Below are 17,036 nucleotides of genomic sequence, written 5' to 3' on the forward strand. Positions count from 1 at the left end.
GGAGAAAATCCATTTCCAATATAATTTTGTTGTTTGACCAATAAGTAAAATCTGAATCAATACTAGTCAGACCTCTACAAGAAGAGAGAGAGAGAGAGAGAGAGAGAGAGTGGATTTATCTTCGAAGAACATGCTTTCACTCTGATGGCTGTAGAGGTAGGCTCGATGTTGTGTGGGACCAGGTGAAATTGCCCGGTCCATGGCATCTACCAACTGGTACTTCTAGTTTTGAGACCTTGGGTTGCCCGACTATAAAAATTCATGGATTGAGGAGAATCATTCATTTTTTAAAATATTAATAAACATATCTAAACATGATGAATCTTTGATGCCAAGAAAGTTCATGAGCTATGCATGCTACGTAGTTTGGTTGGATGCAAGCTAAATCAAGATATTGATAACCTTCAGTTAATACCACAGTATTTCGTCATAGTAGTTCCATGGATTAAGTTTAAATAAGACTTCATACTTCTTGGATATTATCATAGTATTTTCATAAATTTTTGTTGTATGGTTACAAGTGTCAATTTTAATGCATCTTGGGTTTATGTGAGTTTATGTAGCAGATATATTGTGAGTATAAAAAGGCACAAGTTTCAGCTGGTTTTTCCTATTTGAATGAGTCCCACAAAGGCTTTTAGATTCCTCCAAAAGAAATCATATCTGAAGATAATAATGATAGAAGCCTTATACATTTGCTTGAGAGTCTTAATTAAGTATAATTTCTGCTGTAGATATAAGGACTAGTTGAATCTGTAGAATGGTAGGAGCATCAGCTGAAGTTGCTATTAACATATTTCCCTTCTTTCTCTTTTCTTTGCTCAGTTGCGACAGTGCAATCTCTGCCAGGAACAGTACTGGTTTCGGACCAGACTTGAAACCTTGGATTGGAGTTTAGTTTATTGTTACTCACTTAAAATATGGAATCTTTAGTTGGCTTCTTTTCAAGCACCCTATCATTTGTACTTAATCTTTATCCAGTTTGATGTCCCTTCACTTTGGTAGATGGACAATTATGAGTATATGACTACTTTGGTGATTCTCTTGATGAGCTGATTGTTTGTTATATTTCTGGATCCTGATGTCTCTTCCCAAATTAAATGCACAGTTGTACTGTTTATGCAAATTCTAATTTGATACTATTTTTTGTAGTGATACATTTAACGAAAATTCCCCACCAACAGATGATCCAAAGTATATCTCATTGCTTGGAGCAGCTGTTTATAAGGCCATGTCTAAAGGTGATAAAGATGCTGTATGGTTAATGCAGGTACTTCATTCCTTAGCTTAACATGTTCCAAATTAGCACCCTTTTCATAATGAAATTATATTAATTAGAAACTTCTTTCATTTTTTGTTTATATCTATTATTATTTTCTAAATAGCATTACCATACTTTTGATTGTCTGTTCTATAATACTTAGTTGAAAGGTGAATATATTCATGATACATGCTAAGAGCTCTTAGAGATTTTACATCAATAAAAGAGTAGTTACTAATCGGGAAACAAGAATAAAAAATGCATCGGTCAAATATATGACATAAAAGACAATTGTGATTAATAAAGAGAACCATGATAAATAATTTGTAGAAGTCTTCTACTTGCATGATCACCAATAAAGAAGGGAAGCTTTTAGTTGAAATTGTATTTATAATTTCTTTAATTTGGGCTATAATTATTTAAAACCAATAATGCATTGAAGTGGTAGTTGTAATTGGTACACGGACTGTCTGCTACCAGGTGGTAGCATCGACTGCGATTGTTTTCATTCCTAAATCGGTCGGTGACGAAGAAGAAAGAAGAGGGAGAAGAAAAAAAGAAAACTTGGAGATCTAGCGTGGCGACGTTGTGGGAAGAAGCGATTTCTTCTCCCCAGTAGAAGAAACCGAGCGAGGCGATGCCTTTCTTCTTCTTTTTTTTCGCACAGGGAAATCGAGCGACGTCGCCTTTCCCCTTTTTTTTTGCACGGGGAAACCAAGGTGACGTCGCCTTTCCCTTTCCCTTTTCCTTTTGTTTGCACGGGGAAACTGAGCGACGTCGCCGCCTTTCCCTTTTTTTTTGCGCGGAGGAGAAGGAACCTCCTCCTCACCCGGGCAGAGCCATTGTTTTTTTTTTTTTTTTTTTTATATACACCGAGCAGTATACCGAAATGTACCACCCGGTATATTTATACCGGACCATACCGAACTGAGCTCGAAACTCTAGTATGGTACGAAATTACAAACCTTGGTAACAAGAATGTTTTTACTTCACTAGTAAAAAAATGTCCATATTCCATTCTGTTGTACTTGACTATTTTGTTTTATGATGAATGCTAAGTTTTAACGACCTTGTTGATTGTCCTTTTGGCTAATTAAAGTACATATGATGTTGTGGGCCTATGCTACAAATTTAAAGTTGTGTCCTTATGAATGATTTGGTTATTCTTTTTTCTGCCCATATAAGACATTGGGCTGCCTATACAATGACAATCTCTTTGACAAGGAAAACACTTTCCTGTCCCATATCATTAACAAGGAAATAAGTTGCTTTACCAAGAAAGCTACACCAGTGGCATAGCTTAAAGCAAAGGGATGAAGCTGTTACTTGTCTTTCCTGTATCACTCTTCTAACTAAGTTCTAACTGTATCCACATAAGGCATTTATTGGAACTCTAAAAGGATTGAAAAATAATCTAATTGGTCCCTTCAAGAAAAAGGAAAACTTAAATGGAGGATGCTAATCTTATGTCTTGCTGAAAGCACTTCTTGTTGTCAATTTACTTGATGATATACTTCCAATTACTGATAACTTTATTAATCTTCAGGGTTGGTTATTTTCCTCAGATGCAGCATTTTGGAGGCCACCTCAAATGAAAGTATCATTCTATACTACATGTTTATTTAATAAACAAAGCTGTTGTAGAATTACAAGTTATAAATTCTGTATTTCCTTGTTTTCAATGGTACTATGATTATTCATATTATACATATTATTATTATTATTATTATTATTATCATCAGGGTTCGCCATTTTGAGTATCAGACCCATCTTGGAGATTTGTTGGTATGGCACATATCGATTTGTATCAGTGTACCAACACATGGTATGTCGGGGCATGTCGACAGGGACTCGAGTGAGCCACGTCTCGGTGGCGAGTCGGCCTGGTACGTACTGCTCATACTATATCAACTCGGGCGGTACAAGAAACCTTGATTATTATTATAATTATTTTGGATTAATCAACCCCCTGCCCTTGCACTCCCGTCTTGATCTCTCACCGTGCTCACATCCCTCGTGCCACCCATTGCCATAGGCCCTTACCTCTTTCTTCTATTTTTCTCTTCTTCCTCCTCTTCTACTTGTTTTTTTCTCTTCCTCTTCATCCTCCTTTTCTCCTCCTCCCCCCTTTGGATTTTATGGCACATAATGATGTTGTGTCAGTATCGTGGTTCATGCCAAACCCATACTAGTCTGACCTGGTTATAGGAGGAACCAGTACCCAAGATTTTAAACCATGATTAATGCCACAAGCAAGGGTCCACGGAAACACCCTCCCTGCTTCTAGGGTTAAGGTTGCTTATATCGACTCTTCCCAAATCTTGCATTGGCTGAAGCATTGTACTTTGAACCACCTTCTCTTTTCTTTTTACCATAGACAATGGTCTTAGTGGATTCAAGCCAGATTCTCAAGGCAAGTGTAAGTTCATTAAAAAGCTTGTAAGTTATCAGAATACACAATTCTACTATTTGAAAGTTAGAGAGAGAGAGAGAGAGAGAGAGAGAGTGGCATGAACAAAGAAATAAGTTAGTTTAAGAATCTGATGCTGATATCTCAATAATGACCTGGTCCTAGGTATTCGGATGGACCTACCTATGAACTATGCTTGACATGACAATAATGGAGGCTTTTTCAGTGTCTGGTTGAGTATATAAATTTATGTTTGAATATGGCTTGTTCATAGACTGTATAGTATCTTATCTTTTCTTTCCACATGGAATTTAGCTTTTCTGGAAGAAATTTTTAGAAATCACAAATTGTTCTTTCTTTTAATTTTCCGTTGGAAATTTCATTCTTAGGAAATTTGTCACATATGTAGATTGCATTTTAATTGAGCTCTTTTAATTCTTGAGGAATGCGGTAATTCAATTTATTGGTTTTTCTAGGCACTTCTGCATTCTGTTCCTATTGGAAAGATGATAGTCCTTGACTTGTTTGCTGATGTCAAACCTATATGGATACAATCTTCTCAGTTCTATGGGGTTCCATATGTCTGGTATAATCCTTATCTTAACGTGTTTATGCCCTCTTATTAAGTTATTATTGTAATTAAACTTCATATCAAATGTAAAATTTTCAGATGTGAGACAGTTGTTTTATTTCTATAACCAGGATTTTATTAATTTATCTTACAAGAAATTTATTTTAATAGGTGCATGTTACATAACTTTGGTGGAAACTTGGAAATGTATGGCATACTTGACATGATCTCATCAGGCCCTAATGATGCTCGTCTTAGCAAGAATTCTACCATGGTATGCTACTAGTCAGTTAATACATTTTTCTGACTGAGGAAATAGTAGGATGAAAAATGAGAGTTACAAAAGCATTTTCTGGAGAGAATCTGACTAAATGTATAACAATAACAACAAGCTGTAATGTCTCAGTTATTTGGGATTGGTCACATGAATCGTTTTCCTACATTCTTCATAAATAATCTGACTAAATGTCCAAATCAATTGTGATGCCAAGATTTCATAACAAGTTGCAGACTGTACTATTCTGGAAGATACAAACACTATCAGCATTAATTATTTGTTCTCACTTAAAAGTATTTAAAAGCTACCATAAGGCTGAACCATATAAATAAGGATAACTCTTCACCACACTTGCTTCAAATCAAGGTTCGTAATTTCGTATCATACCGGAGTATCGAGCTCAGCTCGGTATGGTACGGTACGAGGGAGGGCAGCGATGGATCGGGATCGTCAAGGGAGAGCAGCGTCGGATCTTCAGGTTTTCCCTTTTCTTCTCCCTCGGCTAATACTGCCCCGTAGTGGGCGGTGATGGTCAAAATCGATTGTCACCGACCGATTTTGCATGGTAACGGAGTGGAAACAGCCCCAATCGATGGTACCACCCATACCGGGCGGTATTATTCGAAATTAAAAATGTAGCTTCAAATATGCACTTGTTTTATCCTAATGCTAAATTACATACATATCAGACATCAAAAAGTATTCAAAGAGCACACACTATAGAACTCTGGTGCTTGAATTCAAGAATGACAGTGATATGCTAGAAAAGGCTAATGAAAAACCGGAGTGCTGGCCTTTCTAAATAGAATTCTTACAATGACATCAAGGGTCTGGTTTGTTTGCAGACACTAATATGATTGTTCACATTTTCCATAATAATTAGAATGACATGCTATTCTTGTGCCGCAGTAAGAACAGTTTCTTCTTTGCCTTTTTGAAGATGAGAAAATCTTCAAAGACTAGAGGCATATACAATGATATCAGAATTTGTTTTATCACCTACACATTTGGCATTGACAAGTGCAAGGGTAAAAAAGAAGAGGAGAAGAGAATGGTAAAACTAGAGGGTCTGGTTCATGATTACATATATAGATGGTAAAGACAGGAGGAAACCAGCAGTATGCTATCTACAAAAGATAGCAGAATATCTATCATATGGCAATATGTACTTCTAAAAATTTCATATTAGTAAAATCATGCTGATGAAGTTTCTGATGATCAAAATTGACAATCCACCTGATATTGTGTTTTTTATTTTTTTATAATTGTTTAATTTTCTTCATCTGTTCATAATAGAAACAAATAATAGCTTAATATAGATTGAACCTTGATATTTCATGATTTTGAGTGAGTCTTTCTTAGTTTGCTGCCATCTTTAGTGTATTCATGTATATGCATCGCTGTTTGAGGTACTTGTCGGTTGGGTGCCACATAAGCCATATTCTTTAAATTAAAATCTATTAATATTCCATTATACCTCACCTTGGTAGTGTACATGTACTAAAATTTCACCATTGCTTAATTATGCTATAGGTTGGTGTTGGTATGTGTATGGAAGGAATAGAGCACAATCCTGTAGTGTATGAGCTTATGTCTGAAATGGGATTTAGAAGTCAAAAGGTTGAACTCAAGGTAATGAACTTTATCAACTTCTTTAGATTGTTATAGTTTTTTATTCTGTTAGATATTGGATTATGTTTAATATACATATCATCTGAATTTGATTATTGATAATTCAACTTCACAAACTTATATACTGGTCTTGATCTTTAGTTTCTATGCAGTTCTCAGTGAACCAATTGATTGTCATTTTCTTTCAGATATTTCAGCTGATACGCAAAACATAGTGATGTATTTTGTTACCTGAATAATATGTATCCTTGCAAAACACAAGCTTTAAGTTCTAGAAGCACGAGGGTGCTGTATGTCTGCTGGAATGTACAAGCCTGTATATCATGCGATGCTAAGTGTTCGTGCGAGTATACCAAGCTATATGGACAGTGGAATAACCATCCATTTTGGTTTTACCATTGTAAGAAACTAAAAGAAGGGAGAGTAAGAAGCAAAAGAGAAAAGGAAAAGAGAAACATTTATCCATTCCTTTATGGTGAACTGGGGTTGCTACCTCATATCTCTAGCGAGGTTGACCTAAGTAGAATAGCATGCTGTTACCTCTCATAACCAAGGACATTAATACGGAGATAGTACTAGAGATCAGTTGGTTCTCTATTTCCTCGCTAGGTGGATCTACAGAAGCATGTTGGGAATGAGAACAAGAGGCCACCAGAGGCATAAATCTTAAGGTATTAAGGATTGCAATAGTCACTTCTCTTTATCTTTTTCTTTTTTGTGCTCAATGTAAGAGACAACAAGAATTAAGTCTTTTGATAATGTTGGGCATGAAAATAAGGTACTATACCAAACCATAATTTGGAATTGTGCTTCAAATTACTTGTCACATACATATTAGAAATTGTACAATAAGATACTTCCGGATGCATACTAGATATCAACATTTTAAAAATATAAGCAATAATTGGTGACTAATAGTCTAACCAGGGTTTTGAATACTGGTTTGTACCGGTGTATCGAGCTCTGCTCAATACGGTACCTATTGGTATATACCGTCAATACGTCAGGTCGTATCGATGATATACCCTAAAACCTTAAAAATACCTCCACCAACCACGCTTGGGTGTAAATGAGGTGTTCGATGTAATGCTTATGTATGTCCGTGTCTTTCGATTTTGTTTATACTTTGCATAGCATATAAAGGGCTGGTAGTAGGCTTAACAGCCCCTTTTCTTTGGTTTTGGTGATCGTCCTAGGTTTGCAAACAAAGGTTGTGTCATGTGAGCACTTATGAGGATTTCGGTCTGTGGTGGACCATTTTGGACCCTTTGTTGTGCGACCGTTCAGAACTTGTAAAGTTTGTTTGTAATTTGCATTGGCTATGAAGTGTTTATTGAAATAATTGCTTGTGGATCCCGAGTGAGACGTTTTCTCTAACCCGTTTTCTCTTTTGTAGGTCCTAAGGGACCATAGGAGGTTTCGGGGAGGTTGACCTTTGAGAACGGACACGCAAGTGTGCCGCACGACTTAGGCAAAACCAACTAAGTCCGTGACATTATGATATCAGAGTGGGACAAGCACTCATAGAAACACTTGGCATGCAAACGTAGGGGACCTAGCAGGGCTGCATTGAGGGCAGCCAGCACGCGCGACCGTTTGGGTGAAAACGGACATGAAGATGTAGGGAAAAGGAGTCGCTCAGAGGAGCGAGCATATGAGATTGACATTCAGAGGAACGACCAACCATTCGCGCAAAAGGCACCACAAGAACAAACAAGTTGGGAAGAATGCGTAGTACGCAAAGGTTGGGATGGCTGAGTTTGAGCTACGGCTCAACGTTGGCAACAATACTTGGTGGTGCTTAAGGCAAGTGAGGCGTTTGGTAAAGGATGAGACCATGCAAGGTGGAATGGGTTGTTCAACGACCGAAAGAGTTGTGCAAAGCTTACAGAGGTGAGGGGAATTGCTAACTCAAAGAATTTGATACTCATGCAACGACTTGTATATAAACGATGGAGTGTTCATGGCCATCTCAAGGCGACTGAAACTTGGCACCATGGAGCATTGAAACTTTCTCTTCAGCATGAGAAGGATACATCCGTAGGAGGCTGAAGTGTGCAGTGAGTTCAACATGTTGATACTCCTTGAGGGGTGCAACAAGGGTTGTATTGACATGGAGTCGCAATCTAGCAAGTGCATTTGCAGGGGTAGAACAATGTACAGTTTGTTCAGTATAGCGGAGTAGTCCAAGGGGATGGTGGTCTCCGAAAACTTCAATAGGGAAGGATGCGAAGAGCGAAGTTGCTCCAACGGGACAGATATCTAGGAGGGATAAGTCTCGGCTCTCCAGAGGAAGAATCATTGCAACAGACCGCACATGTTGAGGAGTACCTCAAAAACAACTCCACAAAGCTCAACGAACCGAGTGAGCGGTGAGGAGTCGTCGCATGATCTCGCTTGAGATAATGCATTGGGGGATGCATTACGAGATTAAGTGGGGGAGCGACCCAAGACAACACAAATGAAGGCACACTTGGAGTCGATATGAAGATCAGACTCAATAGAGGGCTGACCCGTGAAATGGAGGGCGTGAGGACCATCATCAACTCAATGCAAATCGAGGAGCGGAGCAACTTGGGTGTAACTTGGCGAAGTACCCAAGCCGCATGAAGGGAGCCGACATAGAAGATGGAACATGGAGCGGAGGCACAAATCTTTCCTTGGACAGAGGTCAAGGACATGAACTCTTGCAGAGGCAAGAGTGGGATCATGTCGTTCAATGGGTCCCACATTTTAATGGAGCGGACTCATCCTACATGGTGCCAAAGACAAAGGGAGCTTCGAGATACATGCACTTTATCTCGGAGAAGAATTTGATAGAGGAACTAAGACAACTCAATTTGCGGAGGCAAAGTTGGGTTCAGAAAGCCTTGGCACAGGGCAAGAAAATGCAAAGGCGGGTACTCTTGAAGAATATGTTATAGTGCTGCCATTCAAGTTGCCATGAAGGAAGCGATGCGCAGCGGAGATTGTGTTGGTAGGGGTAGAGGCCCAAGATCCAGATAATGGTGCACCAATTTCAGCAAAGTCGGTGGACTTCGAGAGCTACTAGGCGACGGACTGTCCTAGAGCGGTGCTTTGTCTAGGTGTGACCCGAGAGTGTGTGGACGAAGGTCGATTGCCACAGGAGCGAACACAATCGAAAGTGGAAGAGGCCCTACGATGTGTTGGCAAAGACCACACATGGAGGGATCACAATCTAAGTTCATCCCACAAGGATCAGAATGCAATGGAGATGTCACCAGAAAGCGACATGGTGCAACGAATCGTGGTGGAACAGTTCGTGGCAATGCGATATATATAAATCTAGTCCTACGAGGGACTATATCATACGAAGGTATGATCGGGAGCTCCACTTCGATGAACAACACGACGACAAGAAAGACTATTGATTCAAGGAGTGAATGTCATGGTATCGCAGAGGCGGGTCTTCCATGCGTGCATCGAATTATGCATCGGATAAAAGCCTTGGTCATCAGCATATGGGAGCTGTGTACCATCGAGGGAGTATACCGAATGCGAGTACCAGTGAGTCTCGTAGGAGGGACTTGATCATGTAGAGGTATGATCAGAGTGGCTGGAGAGTTGGACTACTCCAGAGCTCATATTTGCTTAAGGGAGCTTGGCAAGTCAGAGGACAAAACCGAGTAAACAAACGTTGCTACCAAGGAAGCTAAGGAGAACAGAATCGGTGTAAACCCTATAACATGATGGTAGAGTCATTGGCGTGTTGAAGCAACATGACATATTAAAAGTTTGACTACTCAACAACAGCAGCGGAGAGCAATTGCAGCTGAAGCAGAAAATTAAAGACTCAGCAAAGGTGAAGAGTTGTAGCGTCAACAAGGGCTTCGACAACGATGTCGAAGGAATAAGTGGAGGAGAATGTCATGAACAAAATTGTAAACGGGATGTTCGATGTATGTCCGTGTCTTTCAGTTTTGTTTATGCTTTGCACAGCATATAAAAGGCTGGTAGTAGGCTTAGCAGCCCCTTTTCTTTGGTTTTGGTGGTCGTCTTAGGCTTGCAAACAAATATTGTGTCATATGGATACTTGTAGGGATTTCGGTCTGTAGTAGACCATTTTGGACCCTTTGTTGTGCGACCGTTCAGAGTTTATAAAGTCTATAATTTGCATTGGCTATGAAGTGTTTACTGAAATGATTTCTTGTGGATCTCAAGTGAGATGCTTTCTCTAACCCGTTTTCTCTTTTGTAGGTCCTAAGGGACTATAGGAGGTTTCGGGGAGGCTGACCTTTGCAGACAGACATACAAGGGTGCCGCACGACTTAGGCAAAACCAGTTAAGTCCGTGACAGCCCGGTAGAGAGTGGTCCACGTACTGATATTCTCTCGGACTGGTATGTACCATTTGTACTGGGTGGTACATATTGAAATTGAGAACCCTGAGTCTAACCAAGAACCAAAATTCTAATATTTAGTGAACCGTTTATTTTCTCTCTTTATTTTATTCAATGATACTTGGTGGTACAAATTGGTATTTTGACTTGTATACTTGTCCCATATCAGTCTTATAGGTTACTGAAACTGACATTGGACCTGTATTTAAAATCTTGCTAGCTCAGAGGTTTCTTTTTGTAAATAATTATTAAAGAGACCAAACACTTATAGGATACTCTGGCCTTTGGGGACTTGACAAAAAGTATTTTGGTGAAATTTATTTTTTATTACATGCAGGATGGTTGTATAATTAGGTAATGTCATTTTATGTTACTTTTATTGAACATCAAGTTATGATTAATAAAAATTAACATAATAGTACTCAAATTTTCAAAGTTCTTGTTATCTTTTCCATAGTCTTGACTCTTGAGTTATTATGTCTTTAAAATAATCTCTTTCATAATGATAGGTTGGTGAGGCAGTTAATATCTTGTCATAATATATAATGAGATGTAATTACATATTTTGTCACAATGAATCTCCATGCTGTATTGTATCCTATTTTATTCGAGATTTGTCATATCAGTTCATCTATATTATGCTCGTATCAATGCATTCATATCATGTCATACAGTCATCGCCTCAGCATTATCTCATATCTGTATCCATTCTTCACATGTTCCAACAAAGTATCCCTGCCATTGTAGGTTTTATATTCTTGGGTACTTCTCCTTTCCTAAATGATATGTACCGTGCATCCAGTTTGCATAATACATGAAATGTAGTTTGTATATATATATATATATATATATATAGATGAATCATAATGTGTGTGTGTGTGTGAAGATTCATCATACCGTAGTGTACTACTTAGTATGGGATGGTATGTACCGGTCCAATAGGTGACCAGTACAGGCGGTATATCAGTATGCTCCTATGTATCATATGTCAGTACGATTTGGTACAGTTTGATACATACCGTACCGATAGTTGGTCGGTACATTGGTATGGACCGGTAATATGAATGTATGTATGTGTGTGTGTGTATGTCAACTTTCTTTTAATACCATTAACCCCCTGGCATATGTTGTATGAGCACTAGGATTTAATCTTTTTGGTATGAAGAATTTGAGAAAATTGAACTAAAGATGAAGAATTTACGAAGTAAAATGAGACATTTCAATGGAACTCGTTAAATTGGACTATTGGGTCAATTATTGTACCCTAAAAGTTTGTCAATTAAATTATCATGATGGATAAGACCACTTACATGAACAATAACATTTACTTGTGAACCACATTATTTGTCTGTAGCAATTGTCTGTCTTTCGGATCTTAACTCACTCATGTTGACCTGTATGGTTCTTCATTGTTTGGATGTTAACTACTCCCATGGTTTTCATAATGACATGTGAACTACTGCCAGATGAGATTTCTTCATAACCAATTTGTGCTATTGATCCTATAGGAATGGTTGAAAAGCTATTCTCTTAGGCGCTATGGTCAGGCATTTCCCCAGATAGAAGCTGCATGGAATATTCTTTATCATACAATATATAATTGCACAGATGGAGTAGCTGTATGTTTCTTGTCCCATTATTGAAATTATCTTTCTCAACTTTACAGATGTCCAAAGATTTTTATTATTTGAAAAATAAAGTTTAGAAATGTTGTTTCAAATTTCAATGAGATTACATTCTATGCAATGAAATTCATGTCACCTCCTTGCACACAGATTACAAATATATTTGCTCTGGATAAGTATATCTAGAGTTGGTGTACAGAAAAGTATTTCTTAAATTATCTCATCTTAAATAAATAGATTGTAGTGATCAGTGTTCCATGAAGTGGCCACTTGGGCACAGATGTGGCCAAATGTCTATGTATGAATTATGAACTAAAAAATATATAAATATATGGAGGCCCATGTGGACCGTGCCCCACACGTCAGCTGAATTGGCTTAGTCAAAAGGGTCAGTGCTAGCCAGAAGGCATATCAATATGTCATTGGCACGATATGCTACCCAGTTACTATGTAATTTCTGGCAAAGAGAAACTGTGTTTAAAATAATTAAAAAAAGAGAAGAAAAGTTGGAGGAGAAGAAAAAGGAATCAAGAGAAAACTATCACATACCTTTAGTGAAGTAACCTATGAAGTCGTGAGTCCTCAAGCAATAGTTCCAAAGCAGTGATGCTCTGCAATAAGAGCTTTGATCATGCCACAGCCTTAAGGCCATCCCAATATATGGAGAGCCCAAAACCAAGCAGACATGACAAATGAGTTGAATCAGCAGAGGTCCTTGCAGATCTAAGCTGAACCCATGAGGATCTGACCTGCATCTGTGCAAACTTAGACCAAGCTGATTTATTCTTAACTAAATCCTTGCTTTACTCATATTTAGAGACACGTTTTTCATTTAAGAACAATTGAGAGCTTATATAATCTCAAATTTATAGAGGGAGGGGAATCATTGTGCTAACTAGCTATCTGTCTATGCTAAGATTGGTAAATGCAAACAGTTCTTGAAGGACACTCTGCCTCTAAATTTGCTTTAAGTTTAGTTATTGGATGAGAAGGGCTTTGGTTGTATCAGGTTTTTGAAATAATACAGTTCTTCCCTTTGGGAAAGAAAAAGGATGACATTAAAAATTGAAAATAATGGATATACAAATAAAAAGTGCAATAAATCCAATTATAATATTAAGTTAGACATGTTTGAAGCCATTGATGCAAGTAATCAAATACTGGTAGGATTATTTGGTATTGAGCAATAATTTTTGGTGTGATCGAAGATCCAAACTGTAGCTTATAGCTCGGTACCAGTCGATATTTAATTTTCTCAATTAACTTTTTGACGGTGCCATGTTATACAGATTGGTGGTATGTATCTTTCTCTCCCTATTTATATGCATCTCTCATTGTCACCTGCCTTGCACCGACCACTATAGTCATCCTGTCGATCTATTTGTTACTCCTCTTCCTTTTCTTCTCCTCCTTTAAAACTCAACCACCTCTTTTTCGTCCTCTTCTCCTAGTCTCATCCTCGGCCGCTTCTCCTTCTCTCATCCTCTACTGCCTCTTTTTCCTCCTCTTCTTCTCCTATCTTCTGTCGCCTCACTTTTTTTCTCTTGTTCTCCTCTCATCCTTCTCTTCTTCCCTCCTCTTCCTCTCTCCCCTTCTTGGTACCATGGTATGTATACACATATCATGTTCCGATTTATTGGCATGAATCACATCCATATTGGTCCGACTATGGACAGGCATCGATCTGGTATCCGAAATGGCAAAGCTTGGTATCCAACATAAAATATATGGGAACTCAAGAGTCCATGTAAAGTTGATTTTTATTTTTGGTCTCTAATCCTCCCTAGACCCTTGCATTGGTGGGAGCCTTGGGTTCTTTGGCAGGACCCTGCATTGGCGGATCCTCCCTAGTACATGTAAACTAGGTATGTCCATTTTTTGCTAGTTATCTTTTTATTTTTCTGACCCTGCTGCTGGTCTGCTTATGGTTTCTTTCAGACAGAATCTCTTCCCTTTCATTGTTTACAAAAGTCCAAAGACACTTGTTCCTCAGGCAATGGATTTGAGCTCTACCAACCAACACGGAGTGCTGACATCTCTACAAACTGTGAAACTCAGCAAGGATGCAACTACTGATCTTTATAAAAGCATCCTTTTCTGCACATTTATACTTTTTGAGGCCCATTTGAAATCTGAAACCAATTGCTTTGTTCCTGCTAAACAACTATGACCCATTCTTTGGCAATCTTGTTTATGCTTTAATCTTTCTTTGGTTGGATTTTAAATTCTAAAAAGGTTAAGTTCTAGAAATTTCATATGCTATCAGAATATATAGTACAAGAAAGATAGTGTTACATTGACAACGATGTGAGATTGATGTGTTAATATTCGAAAAAACAAAACAGAAAATGTTCACACTCATGAACAGTAAGATGAAAGCTTCAACTGTGGATAAAATGAGAAAAGAAGTCATTGTAAACCATAAAGAATGATTTGATGCTTTTAGCTTAATTAGTGATATTTCACTCAACATAATTAATTAATGGGTGAGGATATATGTAGCTAATCCCTAAAAATCTATTTGTTTTACTGCAACTATGACATTTGTTATAACCAGGGTAGGTCTTTTTGTCATCTCAAATGGTCTATTGAGATTGTTCAATTTCATCCACAGAATGAATCATAAGGTATCTCCATTTAGTTTTGGTGATTGCACAAAAGTTTGTTGGGTACCTTGTCTATTAATCTATATGTAATCCTTGTATACCTGATTCTGCAAAAGGAAGTTAGCCCTATTAATTTACAGTTAGAAAATTGTGCTATTAAATATAAAACTTGTTTCCATTTCTTCTCTAATGAACTGTGTCCCGAACCAGGATCATAACAGAGACTACATAGTCCAGTTCCCAGATTCTGTTCCCATTCTACAGGATTCTCAGTCTTCTAATGAAGGACCAAGCAGAAGATTCTCAGTGGTGGACAAGAACCATAGGTTCTCATTTAGGGAGACTAGTTCTAGTATGCCACGTCCACATTTATGGTATTCAACTGAAGAAGTGATAAATGCCCTTAAGCTATTTCTTGATGCAGGAGATAATCTCACAGGAAGTGCAACATACAGGTAAATACTTGCTTTTCCATTCATTATTTCTCCAATACTCACATCACGTTGTTGCCACCTATCTTTCAAGTGTCAAACTAGGTTTAATTGATACCTGATATTTTAACCATGTGAGGTATACCTAAATCTTGTTGTTTGTACCAGATATGACCTTGTTGATCTTGCAAGGCAAGTGTTATCAAAACTAGGAAATCAGGTTTATTTAGATGTGATGACTGCATACCAAGAGAAGGATGCAAAAGCATTAAATTTTCACAGCCAAAAATTTCTGGATCTTATCGAGGACATTGACGAGCTTTTGGCTTCTAATAACAACTTTTTGCTTGGGACATGGTTAGAAGGTGCAAAAAGCCTAGCAGTAAGTGATAGCGAGAGAAGGCAGGTGAGTCCAATTATCTGTAATTGTATAAATTTAGATCTTCTTTATTGGTACAGCTAAACTCGACCGATGTGCAGTATCAATGGAATGCAAGAACACAAGTAACAATGTGGTATGACAACACGAAGACCAACCAGAGCAGACTTCATGACTATGGTAGATACTCTTTGAATGTAAATCTTGAAGTATAATGCTTGCATACATCTGACCTTTGCATATGCATCTTTATGCTCAGCCAACAAATTTTGGAGTGGCCTGCTCAGGAGCTATTACCTACCCAGGGCTTCAACTTATTTCAGTTATCTATCTCGAAGTCTGCAACAAAATACGGACTTCGCTTTGGAGAAATGGAGAATGGATTGGATATCATATTCTAATAATTGGCAAGCAGGCACGGAAGTTTATACTACCGAAGCTGCAGGCAACTCTATAGCCATTTCTAAAGCCTTGTTAGAGAAATATTTTAGCTGATTTCACTTTTTCTTTCTCCATTCGAACTATGGATGTAAAATAAATAAGCAGATTGCAGTTTATTGGGTTCCAGTGATTTCCCTGATCTGAACTCCCAATTTCTATTTCATGTTATGTGGACAAAAAACAGTGCTGGTATTGGCACTCCATAGATTGCTTGCTCCTCACAAGATCATATGGAGAAAACAAAACTTGTTCCCACCATGTACTACAGGTACAAAGGTGTTAGGCCACTGAGGGCTTGTTGACATATTATTACTTGCTGCCAAGATTCCAAGAAGGCAGTCATGGTGCAAAGATTCTGTAGAGGTTCTGATCTTGATGTTCTCTGGCAGTTTGGTTCTGCTTCGAAGCTTCAAAGCTGCTAAGTGTTTTTTTGTATTGATAATGATCTCCTCAACATAATTAGTTAATGCTCACATTATCATATATTTTTCATTGGTGAAACTAAAAGTATTTCTTTTTAATTATTAAGGTGTACTAATTAGCATTTAGTTTTTCTTTATGTACATATAGGAAAGGTAAACAATAATATGTTCTTCATTCATGAAAATATAATTATGGTTTTATATTTTAATTTTAGATAAACTAAATAACATTTGAAATTCTGTTTTGTGCAGTAATTGTGTATAAGGTGAAAAAATATATTATTGAGCAACTATACTTCTTATTAAGGATTGAAATTTTATATCGTACTGGAGTTTTGAGTTTTGCTCGGTATAGTATGGTACGATGTATCGGTGCATCTAATTTAGGCATAAAATTTTTTAAAAATATTTTTAAAAAAATAAAAAAAATTAGGATAGATTTTTTATATGAATTTTGGTGAAAATTTATGTAATTACTAATTACATGAATCACATTTGTCTACGGCAGCTCCTAAGATATGTATTGGTGAATGTTAGAGTTTCTATTTTTGCTATTGATCTCTTGCTTCATATCATACTGTTGTTCGGAGAAGTATGATCAATTATCATCGTATTATTGTA

General features: G+C 37.6%; 1 protein-coding gene across 3 annotated transcripts in view; it reads left to right on the forward strand.

The window, feature by feature from the left end:
- Positions 1 to 16,132, forward strand: part of LOC135585531 (alpha-N-acetylglucosaminidase-like) — a 30,800-nt gene extending 14,668 nt beyond the window's left edge. For all 3 annotated transcript variants that reach the window (XM_065143480.1, XM_065143481.1, XM_065143482.1), the window contains 10 exons: positions 1,153 to 1,270; positions 2,808 to 2,858; positions 4,148 to 4,257; positions 4,414 to 4,516; positions 6,053 to 6,151; positions 12,020 to 12,130; positions 14,953 to 15,197; positions 15,342 to 15,579; positions 15,654 to 15,732; positions 15,812 to 16,132. In XM_065143480.1, the coding sequence (XP_064999552.1) occupies positions 1,153 to 1,270; positions 2,808 to 2,858; positions 4,148 to 4,257; positions 4,414 to 4,516; positions 6,053 to 6,151; positions 12,020 to 12,130; positions 14,953 to 15,197; positions 15,342 to 15,579; positions 15,654 to 15,732; positions 15,812 to 16,047 (1,390 nt within the window). In that variant the 3' untranslated portion in view covers positions 16,048 to 16,132. The remainder of the gene's footprint in view (positions 1 to 1,152; positions 1,271 to 2,807; positions 2,859 to 4,147; positions 4,258 to 4,413; positions 4,517 to 6,052; positions 6,152 to 12,019; positions 12,131 to 14,952; positions 15,198 to 15,341; positions 15,580 to 15,653; positions 15,733 to 15,811) is intronic.
- The last annotated feature ends 904 nt before the right edge of the window (positions 16,133 to 17,036 follow it).

The sequence above is a fragment of the Musa acuminata genome, chromosome BXJ3-3 (genome assembly GCF_036884655.1).
Source record: "Musa acuminata AAA Group cultivar baxijiao chromosome BXJ3-3, Cavendish_Baxijiao_AAA, whole genome shotgun sequence".
In the NCBI taxonomy this organism is placed as follows: Eukaryota; Viridiplantae; Streptophyta; class Magnoliopsida; order Zingiberales; family Musaceae; genus Musa; species Musa acuminata.